At 36.2% G+C, this 27,233-nt stretch overlaps 1 protein-coding gene across 1 annotated transcript in view; it reads right to left on the bottom strand.

Moving 5' to 3' along the window:
- Nucleotides 1-27,233, bottom strand: part of IPO11 (importin 11) — a 209,483-nt gene that overhangs the window by 119,807 nt on the left and 62,443 nt on the right. Inside the window, exons 12-19 of the mRNA XM_010845507.1 lie at nucleotides 26,255-26,298; nucleotides 24,508-24,598; nucleotides 22,652-22,699; nucleotides 21,721-21,826; nucleotides 15,950-16,076; nucleotides 3,371-3,404; nucleotides 3,121-3,161; nucleotides 1,788-1,904 (exon numbers count right to left, since the gene is read on the bottom strand). Coding sequence (XP_010843809.1) covers nucleotides 1,788-1,904; nucleotides 3,121-3,161; nucleotides 3,371-3,404; nucleotides 15,950-16,076; nucleotides 21,721-21,826; nucleotides 22,652-22,699; nucleotides 24,508-24,598; nucleotides 26,255-26,298 — 608 coding nt within the window. The remainder of the gene's footprint in view (nucleotides 1-1,787; nucleotides 1,905-3,120; nucleotides 3,162-3,370; nucleotides 3,405-15,949; nucleotides 16,077-21,720; nucleotides 21,827-22,651; nucleotides 22,700-24,507; nucleotides 24,599-26,254; nucleotides 26,299-27,233) is intronic.

Below are 27,233 nucleotides of genomic sequence, written 5' to 3'. Positions count from 1 at the left end.
GCCTGGTGTGCTGCAATTCATGGGGTCACAAAGAGTCAGACATGACTGAGCGACTGAACTGAACTGAACTGAAGCAAGAGTAATGTTAAACTTATGTGGGAAAAGGTTTGGCAGTTTGGGGAGATGGGGTAAGAAAATTCATTTCTACAAAAAGAAAAAAAAAACCTTCTTTAAGAAATTCCCATTAGCCAGATGGTGTCTAAATAAGATTATTTTAAAAACTGTAAATCTTGCTTCTACAATATAATCAATTTTAAAATAATTTATTGCAATTGTATAGTAATCTGCATATTGAACATTTAATATTAAATATCTGTGATAAGTTTATACTCAGGAATCCTTGAGAGTAATCTTTACCATTTTATACATGAGGACTCAAGGTTCAAGACCATGTCCAAGCCAAAGAGCAGAGACAGGGACTTGAAATAAGTTTAAAACACAGTCTCAATGACCAAATTCTCTCAATGTTATTGATAAACCAGTATCAAAATGAAATAATGTAATTAATGTAATAAGAAACACAAGTGTTAAAAAATTTTAAGATATTACTACTTTTAGACACCAGGACTCAAATCTGCTCAAAATGATTAATGGTCACTCAAAACTGCAACTGTATTACATCAATATAATGTTGAGTTCAGTTAGTCGGTTAGTGTTAGTTGTTCAGTCATGTCCAACTGTTTGTGACTCTATGGACTACAGCCTGCCAGACTCCTCTGCTCATGGGATTCTCCAGGAAAGAATACTGGAATGGGTTGCCATTCCCTTCTCCAGGGGAGCTTCCCGACCCAGAGATTGAACCTGGGTCTCCTGCATTGCAGGCAGATTCTTTACCAGCTGAACTACCAGTGAGAAGGTTAACGATGAGTTTGAATATTACCAATGCCACTAAACTGTCTGAACTTTGGCGTATTTCTTGAAGCCTCAAATTGTTCGAGATAATGAATTCTAATTCCCACACAAAGGTTTTTTAAGGATTAAATGAGAAATACATGCAAATCACCTGGCACAGGAGTTGGAAACTTGTCATTACTCAATAATTGATAGCAATTCTCATCAATTGCTTTAGAATTAATAAGCAGGTTCAAGGTGTCAGAATTCACTAATAGATTCAGGAGCAGACTCCAGGACTGTGGATTTAAATTCAGTTATCTTTTCCTAATTAATATCTCACAGATTTATTCAGCACTTTTCAAATAAAAATACACAGTGTAAACTTGGATATAAGAAATTATAGGATAATTACAGTGTGGTTCCTGGATTATCAATTTTTCACAAACATTAGGAGTGATAAGGGAAGCTGAATACAATTAAATAATAATTTACTGTTAAAAACTTTACATACTATTTTTACATTAAACCAGTGATGGATATAACATGGCCTAGACTACGAAACACACTCAGTCTTTAAGGTACAAACAACAGATTTCTGAGAATATTTGTATTTGCTGACTGACCTTGGTGAGTATGCACTCAAACATATTAAATTGTAAAAAGTATTATTCAAAATAAACTGAATTTTCTAAAAGATATATAATTTTGCTTTCTAACAAACAACACTACATTGTTGATCCAATTTTTTATCTTTTCATTTTCTTAGGTCATTTTTTAAAAACGCCAAGTATAAAAGTCAATTTTGATACAGAACTGAAATCACAACCTAATAGAACCATTTTAATGAATGTTTTAACACTTAAACAATGTGTACAAAGCAAAGATGTTAACGAATTCTACATGTACTCTACACATTTCTCTAACATTTATTTTCATGTTTACGACAAAATTACCTGCACGTTGACTCTTTCAATCACACAAGAAAGGACATGTAAAACATGCATCTTTGTGTCACATTCTGTAACTTGCTGAAGTAACTGAAAGAGTAGTGTGAACATGGTTTCCAAATACTGTAAGTAAAAGAAAAAATAAAAGTTTGGTACAGAAATGTAAAAAACCTTCACGTAAAGACAGAAATAAGAAGTAAAATTAAGTCATAATAGCAAAGAAATAAAAGACAAATAGACAAAACCTTAGCATTACCTATACAACTTCAAATTGGTTAAGTTGTCAATATTTAGGACAGTGATCTTATTCTTTATTGCTGTTAAATGTGCCCATTTTCAAATTTAATTCATCCACAAATGTCTTCAGAGAAAAAGTGTGTTTGAAGTTTCTGTGTTTAAAGTTTATACAGCTAATTCAACTTTTAAAAGTCCTTTGTCACTTCTTTTCCAATACGCCTGTTGTTTTGCAAAGTCCACTCATTATAGCAAGAGGAACGCCATTACTGCACTCACATACCAGCTTTCTGATATAAATTTTTATAGACAAATACTTGTAATTATACGTGCAACAGAATGTTTCTGATTAGGAAATAGAAAACAAAAAACCTATGTCTGGCTTTTAACTTCTACATCGTGAAAATTATAGTAGAAATTAGCAAATCACAGGATGTCAGAGACAGAAACGTTTGCTCTTTCAGATATTTGATTCACTTTTAAACAGATTGGTAAAACATCTTTCTTTCATCCAAAAGCATTAAGTGATTCTTCTATTAAAGAAACCTTTCTGCTCTCCAAGTGTACCCATTTATGACCCCATAAGAAATATAGGCAGATATTTTACCATAAAGTTTTCTTGTCTAGTCCTCTCAAGAAAAGCAAACACTAAGGCCCCAATCATACTGACATATTTAACAAGTGTTTACTGAGTGACAACTATGTGGAAACAAAACAGGTGCTGAGGGTTGAGTGAAGGGAAAGAAAAGAATAAGACTAGGTATTGTGCTTTTCAGGTAAGGACAGACATACATACACAGACAAAAGAGGGGGATGACCTAGGATGAAGAGTAACAGACGGATATGAAATGAGATGTCTTACACTAGTGAGAACAGAAAGTGCAGCAGTCAACTCTAAAACGGATAACAAGATAATGAAACAAAACAAACAGAATTACTGAAACTAAAGTTACCAATAAAAGCAATCACTTCCAAAATAATCTAAATATACTTTTGAAAGCAGCTTTACTAAATAATAGATACATACAATTTCAGCTATAAAATAACACAATATTCAAAAGACATAAGCATAAATTTTTATAAAACCTGAAATAAATATTCTTACCGGCAGAAACTGATCTGTTCTAAACTCAAAATCATCAACAGGTGAAGAGCAGTTAAGGAATACTGAGAATACATGAAATTGAGAATATATGAAATATATCAGGATAAAATATATGTAAAAACCAAATATAACAAACCAATCAAAAATTACATTTTAAACTATGTCATAAATTATGTTTTAAAAATAATTAATTTTAAAGTATTGCTAAAATCCCTTGCAGTGAAGTATTCTTAGAATATTTAAAGGATATTTAATTTCAGAGTTGTAGCTGTTTCAATACGGACCTAAAAAGAAAGCATATTGTGAAATTTGAATCATTCTGGAATTAGTAAATATCGTTAATAAGAATGAGAAAAAAATGTATCACATATCACTTTTCTATTCTTTTTGTTAATATTAAAGTTACAAGGTACATTAATATCTAGAAATAAAAAGATATTCTCCTTTGCAAGCAAGGGCTAAAAAGAAAAATTTTATCATTTCCCACCCTTCTCAGTTAACTATGATTTGCTTAATCCAGTCTGTACTCGAGGAAGAAAAATAATTTTCCATAAATCTGTAGAGACTGTGAGACTGAGAGAAAAGATTGTGAAGATGATGCCAGAGGGAAAGAGCAAGTTGAGAAGCAGAGAAGAGAAGCAGGAAAACAGGGCGGGCCTCGGGAAGCTGGAGGATGTTAAGTGAAGATGGAGCAGGGAGAAGAGAAGGAAGAAGGGGGAGGAGGAAAAGAACACAAACCGCCACTTGTAACCTCAATTACAGGAAGTTCTTGAAACAACCAAAAGATAAAGTCTGCCATTTTCTAAACCTCAAAGTTCACAAGAGCTTTGTACAAGCTCTTGACCTTGCCAAATCACATTTTTGTGTGTGTATCAGCATGTTACCTGGGAAAATCATATCATGACAGCATATTCTACATTTCCTTTCAGGTTTTACCTGTGACTCGGCCAGCTAAATGGCACAGGCTACCGCACTCCATTTCCACATCAAGTAACACAAACTCAAGCCATCATTAAATTCTACATGCTACTCTGCAAAATAATGTATCTAAAATTTTAATCTCCTCAACAAGAGCCTTTACTTTTTTAGATGCTGTTACTTTCCACACCTGTAATAGCAATTGGTTTTTCCTTTGCAGTCATTTTCTACAAAGAAATAGTTTTGATCATTTTACAGGAACTTCTGAGGACTTGAGGTGCTTACTAGTCATGTTCATCAAATTAGTTAACTACTCTCGATTCTAAGAACCTAGTGTGCAGGCGCTTTCTCATCTGCTTTTTCTTTTTTCATTGTTTCTAAAAGTAACATGAACATTTCTAGATTTTTAAATGATTTAACAAATGTGCTGATTATCCAATATACATAAAGCACTATGCCAAGTGTTCTACTCTGAAATGACCTAATGAAAACATGACATACTCATGCAATTAAAAACATTCAACAAGGAACTATTTCTCCCAAGCATTGTGTTGGGTGTTGTAGAAAGAGTTGAGGAAGACACACTCCTCTTCCTGGATCACAACCCTGTCTTGACGAAGGGGCTTGCCTAACTCAGTGCAGCTGTGAGCCACGCCATGCAGGGTCACCCAAGACGGACAAGTCATAGTGAAGAGTTCTGACAAAACATGGTTTGCTGGAGAAAGGAATGGCAAACCACTCCACTATTCTTATCACAAGAACCTCATGAACAGTATGAAAAGGCAAAAAGATACGACACTACAAAATAGTCCCCCAGGTCAGAAGGTGTCCAATATGCTACTGGGGAAAAGTGGAGGGCAATTATGAACAGCTCCAGAAAATATGAAGTGACAGGGCCAAAGCAGAAACAATGTTCAGTTGTGGATGTGTGATGATGCTGTAAAAAACAATACTGCATAGGAATCTGGAATGTCAGGTCCATGAGGCAAGGTAAATTTGGATATAAGCAGGAGATGGCAAGAGTGAACACTGACATTTTAGTCCATCAATCAGTGAAATAAATTAGTGAACTGAAACGGACGGGAATGGATGAACTTAATTCAGATGACCATTATATCCATTCCTGTGGGCAAGAATCCCTTGGAAGAAATGGAGCAGCCCTCACAGTCAACAGAAGAGTCTGAAACGAAGTAACTGGCTGCAGTCTCAAAATGGACAGAATGATCTCAGTTGATATCCAAGGCAAGCCATTCAACGTCACAGTAATCCAAGCCTATGCCCCTACCACTGATGCCGAAGAAGGTGAAGTTAACCAGTTCTACAAAGACCTATGAGACCTTCTAGAACTAACACCAAAAAAAAAAAAGATGTCCTTTTCATCACAGGAGTTTGAAATGCAAAAGCAGGAAGTCAAGAGATACCTGGACTACCATGCAAGTTTGGCCAAAATGAAGAGGGCCAAGGCTAACAGAATTCTACCAAGAGAATGAACTGGTCATAGAAAACACCTTTTTTCCAACAACACAAGAGACCACTCTATACATGGACATCACCAAATGGTCAATACTGAAATCAGACTGATTTACATTCTTTGCAGCCGAAGACAGAGAAGCTCTACACAGTCAGCAAAAACAAGACAGGGAGCTGACTGTGGCTCAAGTCATGAGCTCCTTATTGAAAATTCAGGCTTCAACTGAATACACTAGGAAAAACCACTCGGCCATTCAGGTATGACCTGTATCAAATCCCTTAAGATTATACAGTGGAGGTTACGAATAGATTCAAGGGATTAGCTCTGGTAGACAGAGTGCCTGCAGAACTGTAGGAGGCTTGTAACAATGTACAGGAGGTGATGACCAAAACCATCCCCAAGAAAGAGACCCAAGAAGGCAAAATAGTTGTCTGAGGAGCTGAGGAAAGAAGATAAGCAAAAAGCAAGGGAGAAAGGGAAAGATACACCCAAGTGAACGCAGAGTTCCAGAGAACAGCGAGGAGAGACAAGAAGGCCTTCTTAAATGAACAGTGCAAAGAAGTAGAGGAAAACAAGAGACTGGGGAAGACCGGCGATCTCTTCAAAAAAACTGGAGACATCAAGGGAACATTTTATGCAAGGGTGGGCATGATAAAGGACAGAAATGGCAAGGACCTAACAGAAACAGTAGAGATTATGGTGGCAAGAATACACAGAACTATACAAAAAAGGTCTTAGTGACCCAGATAACTACGATGGTGTGGTCACTCACCTAGAGCCAGGCATTCTGGAGGGTGAAGTCAAATAAGCCTTAGGAAGCATTACTACAAACAAAGCTAGTAGAGATGGTGGAATTCCAGCTGAGCTATTTCAAATGCTAAAAGATGTTGCTGTTAAAGTACTGCACTCAATATGTCCGCTAATTTGTAAAACTCAGCAGGGGCCACAGGCCTGGAAATGGTCAGTTTTCATTCCAGTCCCAAAGAAGGGTAATGCCAAAGAATGTTCAAACTACCACAGAATTGTGCTCATTTTACATGCTAGTAAGGTTATGCTCAAAATCCTTCAAACTAGGCTTCAGGAGTATGTGAACCAAGAACTTCCAGATGAACAAGCTGAGTTTAGAAAAGGCATAGGAACTAGAGATCAAGCTGCCAACATTCACTGGATTACAGAGGATGCAAGGGAATTCCAGAAAAACATCTACTCCTGCTTCATGACTATCCTAAAGCCTTTGATTGTATAGAGCACAACAAACTGTGGAACTTTCTTAAAGAGATGGGAGTACCAGACCACCTTACCTGTCTCCTGAGAAACCTGTATGCAGGTCAAGAAGCAACAGTTAGAACCAAATAGAGAACAACAGACTGGTTCAAAATTGGGAAAGGAGTATTAAGAAGCAGAGATATCACTCTGCTGACCAAAACACATACAGTCAAAGTTGTGGTTTTTCAGTAGTTACGTACGGATATGAGAGTTGGACTATAAAGAAGGCTGAGTGCCAAAGAATTGATGCCTCTGAATTGTGGTGCTGCAGAAGACTTGAGAGTCCCTTGGACTGCAAGGCTGTATATTGCCACTCTGTTTACTTAACTTATATGCAGAGTACATCATGAGAAGTGCTGGGCTAGATGAATCACAGGCTAGAATTAAGAATGCCAGGAGAAATAATAACAAATTCAGATATGCAGATGATACCATTCTAATGGCAGAAAGCAAAGAGGAACTAAAGAGCCTTGCTTGATGAGAGTGAAAGGGGGAGGGGGAATGAAAAAGCTGGTTTAAAACTCAACATTCAAAAAATGAAGTTCATGGCATCTGGTCCCATCACTTCATGGGAAATAGAAGGGGTAAAAGTAGAAGCAATGACAGATTTTATTTTCTTGGACACCAAAATCACTGCTGATGGTGACTGCAGCCATGAAATTAAAAGATGTTTGCTCCTTGGAAGGAAAACTATGACAGGCCTAGATAACACACTAGGAAGCAAAGATGTCACTCTGCCAACAAAAGCCCATATAGTCAAAGCTATAGTTTTTCAGTACTCAAGTACAGATGTGAGAGTTGGACCATAAAGAAGGCTGAGCACTGAAGAATTGATGCTTCTGAATTGTGATGCTGCAGAGGATTTGAGAGTCCCCTGGACTGCAAGGAGATCAATCCAGTCAATCTGAAAGGAAATCAACCCTAAATATTCATTGGAAGGACTGATGCTAAAGCTCCAATATTTTGGCCACCTAATGTGAAAGGCCAACTCACTGGAAAAGACCCTGATGCTAGGAAAGACTGAAGGCAAAAGGAAAAGAGGGTGGCAGAGGATGACATGGTTAGACAGCATCACTGACTCAATGGACATGAATTTGAGCAAACTCTGGGAGACAGTGAAAGACAGGGAAGCCTGCTGTGCTGCAGAACATGGGGTTGCAAAGAGTGGGACACAACTAAGCAACTGAACAAGAACAATACACTTAGCTTGTTATCAAAAAACACCCAGATAATAAATAATTATTAATAAAAATGGCTAATATGGAGAGCTTAAGAACAGGATAATTCCCTTGAGAACATGAACTATTTCTAGATCTTCAAATTGTCGGTATTTAGTACATTGTGAGGCATACAACTGGCACTGTGGCAGTAATTTAATTCACAAACAACAGGACATGAAACATGCCCCACCCAAAGGAACTCAAACTGCCAGCAGCAACTTATCCTTAAATCTTCATTCATCTTCCTCCACAAAAGGACCAGAGATGCACGTTACCCACAACAATGACATTTACACACATAAGTATAGGAAAGAGATACCTGAATGAAAATTAAATGTGTTTTCCCTCCTAACAAAGAGAAGTCAGTCCAGTATTCCACACAGAGAAAAAGATAAAACGAGTCATGATGACTTGCCTGCACTTTAACTACAAGAATAGGAAGTCAGATCATAAAGGGGAAGAAAAGAACACACAGCTTTAAAAAAAAAAAAAAAAGAGCACTTAAAATGACAAACACAAATAAAAACAAAATTAGCTCTCCCTGAGCTATAGAAGAAATAGGAAGCACTTATTGCATAGGGACAATGAATTTTGCAGCAATTCACAAGTTATGGGAGGAGAAAGTCAGAACCTGAATTTCTAGATTGAAGAGTAGGGGAATCAGATAGAAGATGGGCAGAAGAGAGTCTAAGACAATTTCTAACACACAGATCAATAAATAAATGCAAGAAAATGAAACAAAACAAACAAAATTTTCCCTTAACCAGACTCTAAACATGAATTTTCACACACAAGACATAGACCTCTGAGGGAGAGAACCAGATCCAGACTGTGAACTCAGCCTGAGTCTACCCTACACCTTCATCTAAGACATGAAAAAACTTCTAAAAAGATAACAAACTAATTCCATACGGGAGCAAACAAGAGCCACCAAGCCATCAGAATCATTGGAAGGATTCCAGAGAAGCATGACAGCAACAGAGAAATGAACAAGGAACCACAAGTTAACACTGCTTCCAAAGAAGACTGGTTGCCACATAAAGGCAAGAGTAACTAGACACTGCCATGAGCAGCATGAGAACGAGCCTTCACGTTAACTGTCACGGTGGTTGAGCTGAGGTCCAGGCTTGGAGGAACCTAGTGCTTAACCCCTACCACAGCCTGCCCACAGCAGTGCAGGGAATTTCACACACTAATGCAGTGAGCAAGGTGCTGGGACCCAAAGAAATGGCAGTGTCTCAGGGACTTAAACCATCAGGAAAATGTAAGACAGACATGAGAGAATAATTTTGAAATAGATTCTATTTCTCTGCTGAAGAGAAACAGAGTAATAACTTTATAATCTTTTATCCTTATCTCAACTGTTTCATTAAATATTTTCTATTTTTCTGACCCCATGCTAGGCATAAGAGATACATTAATATGAATAATATTATCCTACTCACTGGCTCTTTTACTACTTGGTACTACTACGGTACTGTTTTTATTCTATTCTGCAATAAAGTCAAGATCACTGAATTACAATATTTTAATGTATTTATTCTGAAACATGCATGTAAATAAGTTTCCTAAAAGGATTAAAAAAAAAAAAAACCTTCCATTTACTCATTTCCTTTTAAGAAAAAATTTCTAAAGCTCATTTTCATGCAATATGGATACCAGACATATCAATACAAAGCCAAAACAGACTACAAGAAACTAGTTACTAGATTAAGGCTGCCTTTCCTCCTAGTTTTAGAGTGTCCTAGGAATTTATGGCTCAAACAGATTTTTTTCTTTTTATGTTTTCTTTGGAAATTATATTTGTTGAATATAAGTTAATTCAGAATTCATTTTGTGAAAACACAGACTAACACAAAGTTTACAACAGTGCTTTGAGACACGGAGGAGGGACAAGTGGAAAATACTCCGTAATAGTGTTTTTGAGACATGAAGGATGGACATGTGGGAAAACAAAATCAAAACTATAAGACAGAAAGTCTGATAGAATTGGGAGACCCATAAAAGACACAAAAGTGAAAATATAGGAGAGTTTTAATGCACCTTGTTAAAAACTACCTCTGCCCACATCCCAGCTGCAACTCCCCGCGCATTCAGGATCTGCTGAGGTCATGTGCATGCCAAAGTGCCTTCTTAAACTCCATCTAGAAAATTCACTATTGCCACGCTGGCAGTCAATCTGCCCATGTGGATGGCCTTTTCTTTGCTTGACAGACAATAACCCCAAAACACCCATCCCCAAACTACAAATCTCCTGGTTGTACCACAATGTACATTATATACTGCCTCTTATAAGAGTCAAAGTGAAAAGTGAAAGTGAAGTCGCAGAGTCATGTCAGACTCTTTGTGACCCCATGGACTGTACCTTCCTGGCTCCTCCGTCCATGGGATTTTCCAGGCAAGAATACTGGAGTGGGTTGCCATTTGCTTCTCCAGGAGATCTTCCCAATCCAGGGATTGAACCTGGGTCTCCTACATTGTAGGCAGACACTTTACCATCTGAGCCACCAGGGCAGTCCAAGAGTACACTAACGCTAATTTTCAAGCAACTCCTGCTTGTTTTATTGAACACTGCATAAATAACCTAAGTAAAAATGAGTTTTTAAATTACTTATAATTTCCAAAATTGAAAGACTAATTAACGGGTCAGAAACCTTACAACTAAAGCAGCCCTGTATGCAAATCAAATATTCTGGTTAGAGAATCATCTAGAGTCCTAGGAAACAAAACTTGCTCTCATCAAAGATTTAGCCATTCTATTTATACTGTGGTAATAACATTCTAAAATCTGAAACTTGCCATAAATAAGCAGTGTATCTACTACATAACATGTTCTAAGAGGAATGGAAGAAAACATGCAGAAGATACTTTTTAAATGGATTTTTCAATAAACATTGGAGCACTGTTATCCTTATTTAAAAAGTAATAAAAATGGAACCTTACTTGATATCATGTTGATAAATAAATCCCAGATGGAATAAAGAAGCAAGTATGAAGAAAACCAACTTTTTAAACAAGAAACAAAAACAACAAAACAGAAAGAAGAAATCAATAAATCTGATTACACTAAAATTAAAAAACTCTGCTCAACAAAAAGACAACAGAATGAGCACAGAAAGATACAGGTGGGAGAAAAGAAAGATACAGAGATTTCACTGCATTTGTAATGTTTTATTTCTTACATACTTGAAATATTACAATGGAAATATGGAAAACCAGGTAGCTCTAATCTTAGTCACTGAATTTTTCTCTTTACTTGATATAATTCTTAATTTTTAAAAAGTAAAAAAACTAAAAGCATCCGCTTTTTAAAGATGAGTCTGGAATAAACTCAGAAGTACAAATTTTCAAAGTAGCATTAGCATTATCTTAAACCTAATCAAAATTCTCAACATTACAAAAATGTTTCCAAATACTGCAGTAACATCAATGATTACCAATTATCCCTAGACCAAGTTTTAATTACAAAATACTGATGAAAAGTTGTAATACTATTTCAAATAAACCAAACAATTTTCACTCAACTTGCATTATAATCCCCTGGATCAAACAACATCATCCTGCGACTCACAGGGATAGAGACTTACTCCACACAGTAGTTTCCCATATTATAAAATTTTAAAGAATCCGGAGTTTGAGGTTTTTCAGCATAAGCTCCCTGTGCTCCTTGCTTGCAAGGCCCTCCAATAAACCTTCCTTGCTCATAAAAAAAAATTTTTTTAACAGTCCTATTTCCTCTTCTATTTGCCATGAAGTAATAGGACCAGATGCCATGATCTTAGTTTTCTGAATGTTGAGTTTTAAGCCAGCTTTTTCACTCTGCTCTTTTCACTTTCATCAAGAGGCTCTTAAGTTCTTCTTCACTTTCCGCCATAAGGGTGATGTCATCTGCATATCTGAGATTATTGATATTTCTCCCAGCAATCTTGATTCCAGTTTGTGCTTAATCCAGCCCAGCATTTCGCATGATGTACTCTGCATATAAGTTAAATAAGCAGGGTGATAATATATAGCCTTGACGTACTCCTTTCCCAATTTTGAACCAGTCTGTTGTTCCATGTCCACTTCTAATTGTTGCTTCTTGACCTGTATATAGATTTCTCAGGAGGCAAGTCAGGTGGTCTGGTACTCCCATCTCTTTAAGCACTTTCCACAGTTTGTTGTGATCCACACAATCAAAAGGTTTTAGCATAGTCAATAAAGCAGAAGTAGATGCTTTTCTGGAATTCTCTTGCTTTGGATCACTGGATCTCTCTCAACGATCCAATGAATGTTGGCAATTTAATCTCTGGTTCCTCTGCCTTTTCTAAAACCAGTTTGAACATCTGGAAGTTCAGGTTTCAAGTGCTGTGAAGCCTGGTTTGGAGAATTTTGAGCATTACTTTACTAGTGTGTGAGATGAGTGCAATTGTGCAGTAGTTTGAACATTCTTTGGCATTGCCTTTCTTTGGGATTAGAATGAAAACTGACCTTTTCCAGTCCTGTGCACTGCTGAGTTTTCCAAATTTGCTGGCATATTGAGTGCAGCACTTTGACAACATCATCTTTTAGGATTTGAAATAGCTCAACTGGAATTCTGTCACCTCCACTTGCTTTGTTCATAGTGATGCTTCCTAAGGTCCACTTGACTTCACATTCCAGGATGTCTGGCTTGCTCTTTGGAAGAAAAGCTATGACCAACCTAGACAGCATATTAAAAAGCAGAGATATTACTTTGCCAACAAAGGTCCGTCTAGTCAAAGTTATGGTTTTTCCAGTAGTCATGTATGGATGTGAGAGTTGGACTACAAAGAAAGCTGAACGTGAAAGAATTGATGCTTTTGAACTGTGGTGTTGGAGAAGACCCTTGAAAGTCCCTTGGACTGCAAGGAGATCCAACCAGTCAATCCTAAAGGAAATCATATTCACTGGAAGGACTGATGCTGAAGCTGAATACTTCAGCCACCTGATGCAAAGAACTGACTCACTGGAAAAGACCGTGATGCTGGGAAAGATTGAAGGCAGGAAAAGAAGGGGACAACAGAGGATGAGATGGTTGGATGGCAACACCAGCTCGATGGACATGAGTTTGAGTAAGCTCTGGGAGTTAGTGATGGACAGGGAAGCCTGGCATGCTGCAGTCCATGGGGTTGCAAAGAGTCGGACACAACTGAGCAACTGAACTGACTGACTGAACTGATACCAACTGGAGAAACTGGTTTTCCCAGCTGCTGTACTATTTCTATTCTGCCATAGCCAGCCTTGTAATAACATGTCTATAAGACTAGGAAGCCACACAGACAACTACAATTATATGTATCCCATCTATGTAACAGCAGCAATCAAGCAAGAGAACATGGACTCTGAAAGCCAAAGAAGATTTAGATTCATGAGAATCTATGTGCTTTGTGTGTGTGTATATGTGTAAATGTGTACATACACCCACAAAGTATGTGGGCTTGCCTGGTGGATCAGATGGTAAAAAAATTCGCCTGCGATACAGGAGACCTGGGTTCGATCCCTCAGTACGGAAGATCCCCTGGAGAAGGGAATGGCTACCCACTGCAGTATTCTTGCCTGGAGAATTCCATGGACAGAGGAGCCTGGCGAGACACAGTCCATGGGGTTGCAAAGCAACTGAGCGACTAGCACTTTCACTTTTTTCATACGTGTGCTGCTGCTGCTGCTGCTGTGTCGCTTCAGTCGTGTCCGACTCTGTGCAACCCCATAGACAGCAGCCCACCAGGCCTCCCGTCCCTGGGATTCTCCAGGCAAGAACACTGGAGTGGGTTGCCATTTCCTTCTCCAATGCATGAAAGTGAAAAGTGAAAGTGAAGTCGCTCAGTCGTGTCCGACTCTTAGTGATCCCATGGACTGTAGCCCACCAGGCTCCTCCGTCCATGGGATTCTCCAGGCAAGAGTGAGTGGGCTGCCATTGCCTTCATATGTGTATATACATACAAATGCAGTTGTATGCATGTTTGTACATATATGTCTGAACATTTGCACATTGCTGCATGTCTCTATGTATATGGTATCTTCCTACATTTCATTAGCCAGCATTTCTCACAAGTTGAAATTAGAACAGTAAACCTTACATACTACTGATCTTAAAAGTACTTACAAGAAAAAGGAGGGGGGTAAACTATGCAATGTTAACTTAGTGCCTTACAAAACACTGTTTTCTCAAGAAGTTATAACAAATGAGACATAGCCACCAAAAGACGTACAGCAAAGGGGCAAAAGCTGTATCTGCAATAGCATTTCCTCAAAGTGCATTCCTTGGATATTAATGTATTTGTTATCTTAGATAGTCACAACACAATCAATGTACATTTTTAATGTTCTGATTGATGCTACAGGAAAGAGGATTATTTGAATATGTAGTTCAGTGTTTTCCAAACTTAACTTGTCATGAAACCCTTTTACCCAATAATGTTTGTTAATGGGATAGAATTAATGTTCCACTTTTAAAGTGCTGACCAAAATGACTCATTTTTCTCTTCATTTCTTTCCCAGAAGACTCATTAAAGAAAGAAAAAAAAAATCCAAGAAATTTCTCTTTTCCAAAGAAAATTTACCTGAAATTTATATCTTTTGTAACACTTTCACATAAAGCATTTAATGTGTTCTCTCTGACACCACTGACAGAATAGCAAATAATATTTCCAAGAAGGAAAACAAAACTTAAAATCTTATAAATGCTTTATTCTAAATAAATAGAATTTATTCTATTTACAAAAGTAAATTAATTCCAGCAAACAATATTCTTAGGAAAAGCTTAGATATTATCAATAAACTTCTAAGAATTTAAACAGGATAAAATAAAACTAGATTCCCTTGTTTAAGCAGGGGTTCCTTAAACTATTTAATAATTATAGAATGATATTTAGAGTAAGTTCTCAATTATTTATACAAAGTAAGTAACATTTAAGCAGAAAATCAAAAGATCAGTTCTATTTGCTTTTAGAATGCATCATGCTTCTGCAATTATGATGTTTTCTTAATTTTGTAATTTCCCTAATTATGTTTTCTTTTGTTGAACACTAAAAATAGTTTATATTATCATGTACACATGTGAAAATGAGAAAAATGACCCAAACCTTTGCTGGAAGACAGAGTAATCAGGTAGGTTTAAAAAAATTTTTTTAAGGTGGAATACTGAGAAATGATTAAATATGATCTTATCATAATTTGGGGGGTAAAAATCATTTAATTTTACCTAAAAATAATTTGAAACTCGGAAAAAGACAACCAGATTCACTTTTTAAAGACTATGCTGGAGTCAAATCTAAGTACAAGACAAAGTACAATAAGTCATGAATATATTCTCACTGAGGCATAAAATAAAGCACTGAGGGAAAACCTCTTTTAAAAAAAAAAAGCTCTTTGAGTAATCAACATAAAATAAAGCAACAAACCTACTAAAGTGGAACAAAGCAATGAAGAAGTCATTATCAAGTTTTCAGTAACACAAAATCAAGAATATTATGTGAAATGCTACACATGAAGAAAAAGTCCTAAAAGAAACAATTTCAAAGTCTAAAACAAAACTAAAAAAAAAAACTTCTCAAAACTGAGAGACAAAAAAAGAATCAACAGTAAGGATAAAACAGATTATGGTGTTAGCTCAAACGTAAAAATTACAAATTCTATCGTGAATAAGAAAAAGGATATTTAAGCTAAAAGGGATTTTTTTTTTAAAGAAAACTGCCTTCTTTTATTCATACTAAAAAATTATAAATAATTACAGGTTAGTAGACTTTGGTCAAATTTTTTTTCATTGACTAGTGATCAGAAGGACAAATGGCATTAAAAAGATTTTCTTCCCTCAAATCAAACTTCTCACCAAGGAATAACTACAGCATTGAAAGACTGCCAACATCCTAAAGAAAGATATAAACCATTTCTGAATTTGAACTTTGACATATGTTAAACTTATAAAGAACTCTTTTAAGACATGTAAGCAACATACCACTAAGTCTTGATCCTGAAGCAAGTTACATATCGCTTCATATAACATGGGTCTTAAGTCAGACTTGAATCTCACAGAAATCCACTGACCGATGAGCCAAATCACCCTGCGTCGCAATGGCTTATACCTAGATGGGAACCATGCAATCAAAACGTTAGATACTTTAAGAAGCCTATGTCACTAAGCATATTTCATCATTTAAATCTAAAATGTAGTAAGAAGGCAATACACATTTTATACAAAAATCTAAAAGCTACTTTTACATGTACCGCAGTACAAATATTAACAACAAAGTTCTGATCTAAAAAACTGAAAATTCTTAGCAGACATATTATAAATCTGATTATTTTGTATTAAGTAATTACAACATAGATATATACATAAAAGCCAAGTTCACTTCTATTCCTCAAGTAACCAAAAAGAGTTCATCTTAATGGGTGTAAGCAGCTGATGTCCCAAACCCTGAGGCAGGAGAGGCTATTAAAAAGTAATGATAATAATAAAAATAAAGGAACTCTGGTACTCAATTTTCTAATCCCAATTCTGTTCATCTCACAAAGAGTATTTTGAAAACACTGTGAGAAATTTCTAGACTTGACATTTACAGTAACATGTACATACACTTGTATCTCTATGGCCATCTTTGCTAAAGAAAATGAAGGTTCTTTAGGCAAAGGGAAAAACCACCTGTGTCCAAGAACTGTAGACACAAACTCTCGGTATTATACTTATTTAGTGGCAAGATGATATTTCTGGGTGACAATGTAGTAAACTACGGAATATAACACACCTTTTAGAAAATTACAATATTTTAAGATTATTAAATACATATAAAGAATTACTCATTAAAGTTCCAATAAAAAGTACATTTCCTGCTCTCAATATGTTTAACATATCTAAAAGAATTAAAGACCACAAAACTTTAGACTAGGATCGCAAAAACATGAGAGAGAAGAGCAGGCAGAGGGAGATGGAATTTGAACAGCGTTTCCTGGTGGCTCAAACGGTAAAAAATCTGCCTGCAATGCAGGAGACCTGGATTCGATTCCTGGGTTGGGAAGATCCGCTGGAGAAGGGAACAGGAACCTGGAATGTCAGGTCCATGAATCAAGGCAAATTGGAAGTGGTCAAACAAGAGATGGCAAGAGTGAATGTCGACATTCTAGGAATCAGCGAACTGAAATGGACTGGAATGGGTGAATTTAACTCAGATAACCATTATATCTACTACTGCGGGCAGGAATCCCTCAGAAGAAATGGAGTGGCCATCATGGTCAACAAAAGAGTCCGAAATGTAGTACTTGGATGCAATCTCAAAAACGACAGAATGATCTCTGTTCGTTTCCAAGGCAAACCATTCAATATCACAGTAATCCAAGTCTATGCCCCAACCAGTAACGCTGAAAAGCTGAAGTTGAACGGTTCTATGAAGACCTATAAGACCTTTTAGAACTAACACCCAAAAAAGATGTCCTTTTCATTATAGGGGACTGGAATGCAAAAGTAGGAAGTCAAGAAACACCTGCAGTAACAGGCAAATTTGGCCTTGGAATACAGAATGAAGCAGGGCAAAGACTAATAGAGTTTTGCACTAGTCATAACAAACACCCTTTTCCAACAACACAAGAGAAGACTCTATACATGGACATCACCAGATGGCCAACACCGAAATCAGATTGATTATATTCTTTGCAGCCAAAGATGGAGAAGCTCTATACAGTCAGCAAAAACAAGACCAGGAGCTGACTGTGGCTCAGACCATGAACTCCTTATTGCCAAATTCAGACTTAAATTGAAGAAAGTAGGGAAAACCACTAGACCATTCAGGTATGACCTAAATCAAATCCCTTATGATTATACAGTGGAAGTGAGAAATAGATTTAAGGGCCTAGATCTGATAGATAGAGTGCCTGATGAGCTATGGAATGAGGTTCCTGACACTGTACAGGACACAGGGATCAAGACCATCCCCATGGAAAAGAAATGCAAAAAAGCAAAATGCCTGTCTGGGGAGGCCTTACAAATAGCTGTGAAAAGAAGTGAAAAGCAAAGGAGAAAAGGAAAGATATAAACATCTGAATGCAGAGTTCCAAAGAATAGCAAGAAGAGATAAGAAAGCCTTCTTCAGTGATCAATGCAAAGAAATAGAGGAAAACAACAGAATGGGAAAGACTAGGGATCTCTTCAAGAAAATCAGAGATACCAAAGGAACATTTCATGCAAAGATGAGCTCGAAAAAGGACAGAAATGGTATGGACCTAACAAAAGAAGAAGATATTAAGAAGAGATGGCAAGAATACACAGAAGAACTGTACAAAAAAGATCTTCACGACCCAGATAATCACGATGGTGTGATCACTAACCTAGAGCCAGACATCCTGGAATGTGAAGTCAAGTGGACCTTAGAAAGCATCACTACGAACAAAGCTAGGGGAAGTGATGGAATTTCAGTTAAGCTATTCCAAATCCTGAAAGATGATGCTGTGAAAGTGTTGCACTCAATATGCCAGTAAAGTTGGAAAACTCAGCAGTGGCCACAGGACTGGAAAAGGTCAGTTTTCATTCCAATCCCAAAGAAAGGCAATGCCAAAGAATGCTCAAACTACCGCACAATTGCACTCATCTCACACGCTAGTAAAGTAATGCTTAAAATTCTCCAAGCCAGGCTTCAGCAATATGTGAACCGTGAACTTCCTGATGTTCAAGCTGGTTTTAGAAAAGGCAGAGGAACCAATTGCCAACATCCGCTGGATCATGGAAAAAGCAAGAGAGTTCCAGAAAAACATCTATTTCTACTTTATTAACTATGCCAAAGCCTTTGACTGTGTGGATCACAATAAACTGTGGAAAATTCTGAAAGAGATGGGAATACCAGAACACCTGATCTGCCTCTTGAGAAATCAGTATGCAAGTCAGGAAGCAACAGTTAGAACTGGACATGGAACAACAGACTGGTTCCAGAAAGGAAAAGGAGTACGTCAAGGCTGTATATTGTCACCCTGTTTATTTAACTTATATGCAGAGTACATCATGAGAAATGCTGGACTGGAAGAAACACAAGCTGGAATCAAGATTGCTGGGAGAAATATCAATAACCTCAGATATGCAGATGACACCACCCTTATGGCAGAAAGTGAATAGGAACTCAAAAGCCTCTTGATGAAAGTGAAAGTGGAGAGTGAAAAAGTTGGCTTAAAGCTCAACATTCAGAAAACGAATATCATGGCATCCGGTCCCGCCACTTCATGGGAAATAGATGGGGAACCAGTGGAAACAGTGTCAGACTTTATTTTTCTGGGCTCCAAAATCACTACAGATGGTGAATGCAGCCATGTAATTAAAAAGTAATTTCCTTACTCCTTGGAAGGAAAGTTATGACCAACCTAGATAGCATATTCAAAAGCAGAGACATTACTTTGCCAACAAAGGTTCGTCTAGTCAAGGCTATGGTTTTTCCAGTGGTCATATATGGATGTGAGAGTTGGACTGTGAAGAAGGCTGAGGGCCAAAGAATTGATGCTTTTGAACTGTGGTGTTGGAGAAGACTCTTGAGAGTCCCTTGGACTGCAAGGAGATCCAACCAGTCCATTCTGAAGGAGATCAGCCCTGAGGTTTCTTTGGAAGGAATGATGCTAAAGCTGAAACTCCAGTACTTTGGCCACCTCATGCAAAGAGTTGACTCATTGGAAAAGACTCTGATGCTGGAAGGGATTGGGGGCAGGAGGAGAAGGGGACGATAGAGGATGAGATGGCTGGATCGCATCACTGACTCGATGGACGTGAGTCTGGGTGAACTCCGGGAGTTGGTGATGGACAGGGAGGCCTGTTGTGCTGCGATTCATTGGGTTGCAAAGAGTCGGACACGACTGAGCGACTGAACTGAACTGAACTGAACACACTCCAGTATTCTTGCCTGGAGAATCCCATGGACAGAAGAGCCTGGCAGTCTACAGTCCATGGGGTCACAAAGAGTCAGCACGACTAAGCGACTTGCACTCACTTCACTAAGATAAATAGTATTTGGGGCAGAAAACTAAAAAATGCCTTTTCAAGGGATAGGGACAATTTGAACAGCCACAGAGGTAGAAGTAAACAAGACTTGTATAGAGTAAATGAAGGAAACACAGTCTTCAATTTTGGACTGAGATCTCTGGAATTACCACATTCAACATTTGAGACAAAGAGAATGAAGCTCAGAAGGGTTCAGATTCTAAGACGACAGTCACTTCTAGGCAAAGTTAATAGCAGGGGGTCAGTTTGTTCCTCAAAGTTTGAGTCCCAGACCCACAGGATCATTACCTGGAAGGATGACAGAATCACACAATCTGATCAAGACCTAAACCTTAGAACCTGCATTTTAACCAGTTCACCAGGTGATTCATATGCATATTAAAGTTTGAGAAATACGGGTCTAGACCAGTTTTGTCCAAAAGAAACATAATGTAAGCCAAATATGCAATTTTAAATTTTAGTACCCACATTAAAGTAAAAGATACATGTGAAAATTTCACATTTTCACTTATTGCAATATATTCAAAATATTATCACTTCAATATGTCATCAATATATATTTTACACTGCTTTAGTTTTAAATTCAAATTTTAGTTAATTAAAGTCATCTCCTCATTTGTACCGAGTATGTTTCAAGTGCTCAGTAACCATGTATACTAGCTACTGTACTGGATAGCACAGGTCTAGACTAAATAGCCTCTAGGATTTAGGGACAATCAAACTGCAAATCTGTCTCAATACTGAAGGCTTTCTCTCCATTAAAGGCTCACTAGCAACCAGAGGGTAGAGTTGAAAAACATTTTAATCACCACTGTCCCGAAAGGACACAGCAAATCCCAGTGCTGAAAACATTTCGTGATTGAATGACTGACTGAAAACTGAAAGGATAGCTACTTAATGGTGAAAATTACCTTTAAAGCATCTCTAGCTCACAATTCTATTGCTCTAAATATTTATAAAGTGATCCATACATGAATGGTTCTCTATTCATGTATTAAGGTAGCCATGTTAACTGTTCTATGACTACATACTAAGCATTCTAAGTACCACATTTACAGAAATAAATCACTAGAACTTCCCAATTCAAAACAAAAAAGGCTTTTGAAAATTTTTAAGTGTCTAATTTTAAATGAAGAAAAATTTACACAAATTATGAAATGCTTTTTCCCCTTCCATTTTACTCATTCATTACCTAAAATTAAAATTGGGCAAAAGTCCTACTTACTAAGTTGTCGGACTGACCTTTACTACTGAATTAGATACCTTAATACAAGCCTCAAGTGTGTCCAAATGCTTTCTGCCACAGTGCCACTGCAATTTCTTTTCCCCACAGACTTCCAATGCTCTGTGATCCTCAGACAGCTACCTTTCATGGATGTTACTTGTTTATGCTCCTTTTGACATCAGCCCTAGCCTCTGCTAAGTCTCAGCTGACTTCCTTTTGTACATAATCTTCATCTAGAATTCAGAGATCCCTATCTTCCATTATCTCTGCATAAAATTTCATCCTGCAAACTATCTTATCAAATACATCAGACATGTCACAATTCACATTTGAAGTAAAATAACAAAATAACAAATGATTTTGCTTATTTTTCAGTTATAAGATTCAAGTCTTATTCCTTTCTACATGAGACACTATTAGCTAAGTCATACTATGATTTTTTTTTAATTTTAGGCAATTTTAACACCTTCTAGTCTTCATTAGAAAATGAGTAAGGTAAGATAAGTGTATAACAAACACAAGGTTTTATACTTGCCTGTTGTGAATGACTTGCAATTCTGGAAGAAGTTGGTTTTTAAACCACTGATCAAAATCAACACTGTCGAACAACTCATAAGCCGCTAATCCAACAGCATTATACACTAAGAAGAAGATTTTAAAAAAAGAATTAATTTCAAATACTGGGCCAAGTGCTAATTGTGCTTATGTAATAAAATAAGTCTTAAAGACTACTTTGAAATATGTAATAAGTTAATAAAGGGAAATCTAAAATACGTTAATCCAGGAAATTATTTAAACAAACATTTTAGAAACATTTAAATTACATCACTCTATTTTTTTCTTAAATATTCAGTGTTTTCAAAGAGAAAGTTACATTCATTTAAAATTATTCATGTCAAATTATAAAAATAACATCCGCTTCCAAATGGATGCAAGAATTTATGCTATGGTCCCTGATAACCCTCTTTCCAGCCTCTTCTCTCACCACAACCCCTTAAACACTATGTTCCAATTAAATCAAATACTCCCGAGTCAGAACTTAACTGTGCTTGTCCCTCTTCCCTTCAAGCTTCTGTCCATACTGCTTTTATCCGGAACCACGCTTCGCCACTTATTAACCCTCACTTATCCTGTGTCCTCACAGAGCACTTCTTTACGAGACGCTCCCTGGGTACACCAAAACTATTAATACCTTGTAGTTTTCCATGGCACTACTTGATTACCATCTATTTTAGCATTAATCAACTGATATTATGTTATAATCAACTGTACCTGATTACCATCTATTCTAGCATTAATCAACTGGTACTATGTTAAAATCAACTGTTTGCTCACTCTCTATCACCAGATAATTCCTAAATTTTAGATATCCTTGTAACCCAACTCTCCAAGCATAACACCTGCCACAAAACAGACACACCCTACTGAAGAAATAAATGTCTCTAAATCATTTTCATTTAACATACCAGCATCTTTGATTAATAGTGCATTCATATCCTCCACATTAGTGGGACCTGTAAAAACAAGTATCAACAAGGGTAAATTAAAACTAGTTTTTAAAAAACACTTAAACTCAATTTGTTAGTTTCTCAATTCAGCTAACTACAATGTATTTTGTGGATATTAAATATATAAGAGAAAGTTTAAGTTTTTTTTATCATCATCATTAGAGAAGACAGTTACAAGAAGTAAAACCATACTACAGCTTTAGAAACCATTATAACATATTTGGAAAATGTTACATCAAGCAACATTCTAGGAAAATAAATGTAAAACTGTATTATATCCTGATTATAAGAGAAAATTTTTTAAAAGAATAAAAAGATGAATCCCACAATAGGAAAAAAAAAAAAGAACAAGAATAGGCAATTCATACAAAAAGTTTTATTTTCCTAAATATAAAAAATAAGCCAAGTTATGACAATACATTAACAATTCTGACAACAAAATGAAAAATGTAAATGAGAACCATTATGTAACGTGAAACCAGAATAAAGAGCTGGCAGTCCCTGCATGGCTATCCAGGAGAAGACCACAGTTAAGACACAAAGAACACAGTTTACTTTACCCAGTACGCATATTTCTTTAGGACAGAAAGATTCCTAGCAAGTTTATCAAAGCACTTTTCTGCTGTTAAATATGATTTCTTAAGCATACAGCCCTATATAAGTAAATCACTCCAGACTAGAAAGAAAATAACTAAACTCTGAAATCACTATAAACCTTACCATCATAGAGCAACTTACCAGAGGGTAACCTAATTAGCTTAACCAATTTCCTGAAGTGGTTTAATAAAAATAAATGGATGGGAGAAAATGGAAATAATGTTCTAAACACAACAACAAAAAAGGTAACTTCAGCAGTATACTACCAAATTTAAGAATCTATAATGTTGCATTAAGAAATTAGTAAATAACTGTACATTAGAAATCAATCTATATGAAACTACAATGAATGCTCACATTATCTTTTAAATGAACACAAAAAACTTGATGGATAGCTCATTTACTCCCTTGGTTTATAATTTAAGCAGGAACACTCCATTAGTTTTTTGAGAAAACAAAAGCCTAAAAAGTGAGCTACCCTCTGATGGTACAAACAAGATCAAGAGTCTCCTTCTCTACAGGAGATCCTCCTACCTTTATTTCCTTACATTACCACCTACTCAACACTTGATCCCTTACAATTCAACTCCTGCCCAAATCAATCAAATAATCTGTGTAAGATTCCCTTGCCCAGCAGTGTCAGTTAATTGCCAAAAGTCAATCAATCAACAAACAGTGACTCTGTGTACCAGACACTGGGAACAGGGTGAGAAAAAAAGATGTATTCAAGGCCTCCTCCCTGAAATTTACACTCTATCAGAATAGTCAGAAATGACAAATCACTTTTAATAGTTAATTACTTGTGTACAAAGATCAAATGCCACCCATTTCACTTCATAATTCTCTCTTAAATCCATTACATTCTTTCCACTCCCACCATCATGAAGCTAACATTTATTATTTTAACTTTTTCACCCAGTACTTCCCACAACATGCTCCACATAGATTCTTTCCCCCAAGCAATATTCATGACTGCCCACTGTTTTAGTATGCTTACCAGGGCAAAATCTAACTACCACAACCAAAGCCTATCTCAGTTGTGAACTGCCATTCTTACTTTCTATTTTGAAGGCTACTCTCTCAGAAAAGCACACATTCAGTCTTTCTCAAATTCATGTCTGATATATGATCTAGGAAACATATCATAGCAGGAACTCAAAATATTTTTTTGAATACTGATTAATAGATAAATCAAAATATCACAAAATATACCTCACCTTGAAGTGTTTGCATCATTTCTAAAAGTACAGGAGTTAGAGTCTGATTATATTCATGGAATATATCTATAAATAATACTTCAGTGCATGGCTGTTGGGAAAAAAATAAGTTTCTAATGAAAACAATGGTATACTGCAATGATTAATTCTACACAAAGAATACTCATTCTTAAAACTCTGAATATGTTTCCAATTCTTGATGTTTTTTTGAAAAAAGTTTATTAGTGTTTTTCATAAACCCAATGGGAAATAAAATTATAATAATTTCATTCATAACGTGGAAAAGTTATTTCACTACTTCAATCATTTGGCATTATACATGCAAAAATGCAAAACTACAGAGAGGAAAATTTTCCATTTACATTTTACTTAATTCTTTAAATTTAAAAAGCAATCTGGAACCACATTTACTTATAGATTCAGGACTATAAACGACTGTCTGAAGAATTAGTATGTTAAAAATTATTATATTTTTCCTGGCAGTGACATAAGTAACAACAATAATTAATGAATTCAATTCACCACAGAGTTGTATTTTCTTTAACAGACACAAAGTACAAAAGAAATCACAATGTTCTCATGTGTAGAATAGACAGCTAATGGCAAGCTGCTGTGCAGCACAGGGAGCTCAGCCTGGTGCTCTGTGACAACAGTGGTGGGATGGGGTAGGAGGTGGGAGGGAGGGTCAAGAGGGAGGAGACATGTGTACACCCATGGCTGATTCATGTTAATGTATGGCAGAAAACCAACATAACATTGTAAAGCAACTATCCTCCAGTTAAAAATAAATTTTAAAAACAGAAATCACAATGTTAATTACATAAAAGAATGACTCATTTTCATTCTTAAAAGTACTAAATCACTAGTTGTTTCATAAAATAGAATACAATTAAATTTTGAAGGTATTGTGATTTATGTTTAAAATCAATTACAAATGTACATACTTCAATGTGTACAGATGAAATGATACATCATCTCAGATATTTGCTTCAAAATAATCCAAGTCGGTGAAGGAGTACTCATACAAAACAAGACTAGCCACGAATTGATAACTGATAAAACAGGTGTTGGACGTAAAAGAATTCATGATATTATTCTGTTTCTCAATATATTTAACAGTTTCCATAAGAGAAAGTTTTAAAGACTTAGAGCAGGAAAAATTTTTATAAAACTTTTAAGTTCTATAGAAGTTTATGGAACAGATAATGCAAATTATATAAACAAAAGTCTTCAAAAAAGAACAGTTCAAAGTCCACATCTGACAAACCTTCCTCAATGTCAGCCATATCAATAAAGTATATTTAAAAAGAATTCTATAACTGAAAGCAATGGGCTGGTCTCTGAGAATCATACTAAGTAGTAAGAGAAATAATGTACCAGAAGAAGCTTTATAATTACTAAAATATTTAGGAGGAAAAAAATGTTTCTAGCCAAAATGGTAACTTCCAAAAATGTTTCCGATTTCTGCAATGACAATTATTTCCAATTTGTAAAATGAAGGAAAATTCAGTTTGCAAACCTCCAACTTAACAAAAAATTTCAGATTCAAGTTCATAATTTAATTAGGTGCTTTCTTCTCAAATATGGACTCTTGCAATAATAAATATGTTTCCTACCTGACTTAATGCTTGAAATCTTCAATATAGTATCATTCTCTACTAAGAGTTACAGAAGCAAAAAAAAAAAAAAGAAACTTACAGAAGCATTACCCTTTTCCCTATCAATTTTTCTTTCAATCAGTACTCACTCTCAAACTGTACTTCCAAGAATCTCCCCCTGTTTCTTCCGCTGCTGCAATTAAAAATATGACAAATGATGCTCTCCACAAATGCAATAATGATGTTTCTAAAATCTCAGTTTGGAAAACCAAGATTTTCAGTAATATCAATATAATACAGCTGCAAATTATTATAAAATAACACAGAGCAAACAGTTGGGAACACAAGGCCTTACACAGATCTCTTTACCATAAGTTACAGATGACATCTGTGTACATCAAAGTACTCGTAACCGCAAGCATTCTCACTTTCGTTAAAAAGTCTGTACGAAGACTTCCTTGGCAGTCCAGTGGTGAAAATCCCAGGCTTCCAAGGCAGGGGGCATGGGTTCAATCCCTGGTCGGGGAACTACGATCCCACATGCCACATCCAAAAAACAACACACACACACACACACACACACACTCTGTATGGAGAAAAGCTCAAAGTATTTGTCACTCTCTGAGTCTGTGACATTACCTGATACACTGTCATTCAATTCTGAGAAACATTTCATACAATAGTGATGTTTTACGAGTTTAAATGATTAGTCACATTATCCATAAATTTTCTATATTTAAAGTAAAATATTTCCAGAACTCTTAAAACTCTGGGGATTCAGTGTTTCATATTGTAATATGGTATTACTACATTAAAAAAGCAATACGAATCATAAGAGTTTAGCTACGAGAAAAAGCAAAAACCAAAAATATACATTATACAGGGTACTATTATATTTTCTAAATGGATTAAAATATTTCTAAACAAAAAAGAAGGTAAGTCTTACAAAAATGTTTATGATGTTTTAAAAACATTGGAAATATATGTGTAAAACTACACAAAGGTATCCAGTCAAAGGGATGGGTAGAGGCTAAAACCTAGCCCATGTCTGACCACGGCAGAAGTATTAGGTTGGTGCAAAAGTATATTGCGCTTTTCCATTGTTGAACTTTGCCTAATACTGAAATG

This window comes from Bison bison, unplaced genomic scaffold, assembly GCF_000754665.1.
Source record: "Bison bison bison isolate TAMUID 2011002044 unplaced genomic scaffold, Bison_UMD1.0 scf7180017864218, whole genome shotgun sequence".
NCBI lineage: Eukaryota > Metazoa > Chordata > Mammalia > Artiodactyla > Bovidae > Bison > Bison bison.
The sequence above is the reverse complement of the archived record's forward strand: the minus strand, read 5'-3'. Positions and strand labels throughout refer to the sequence as shown.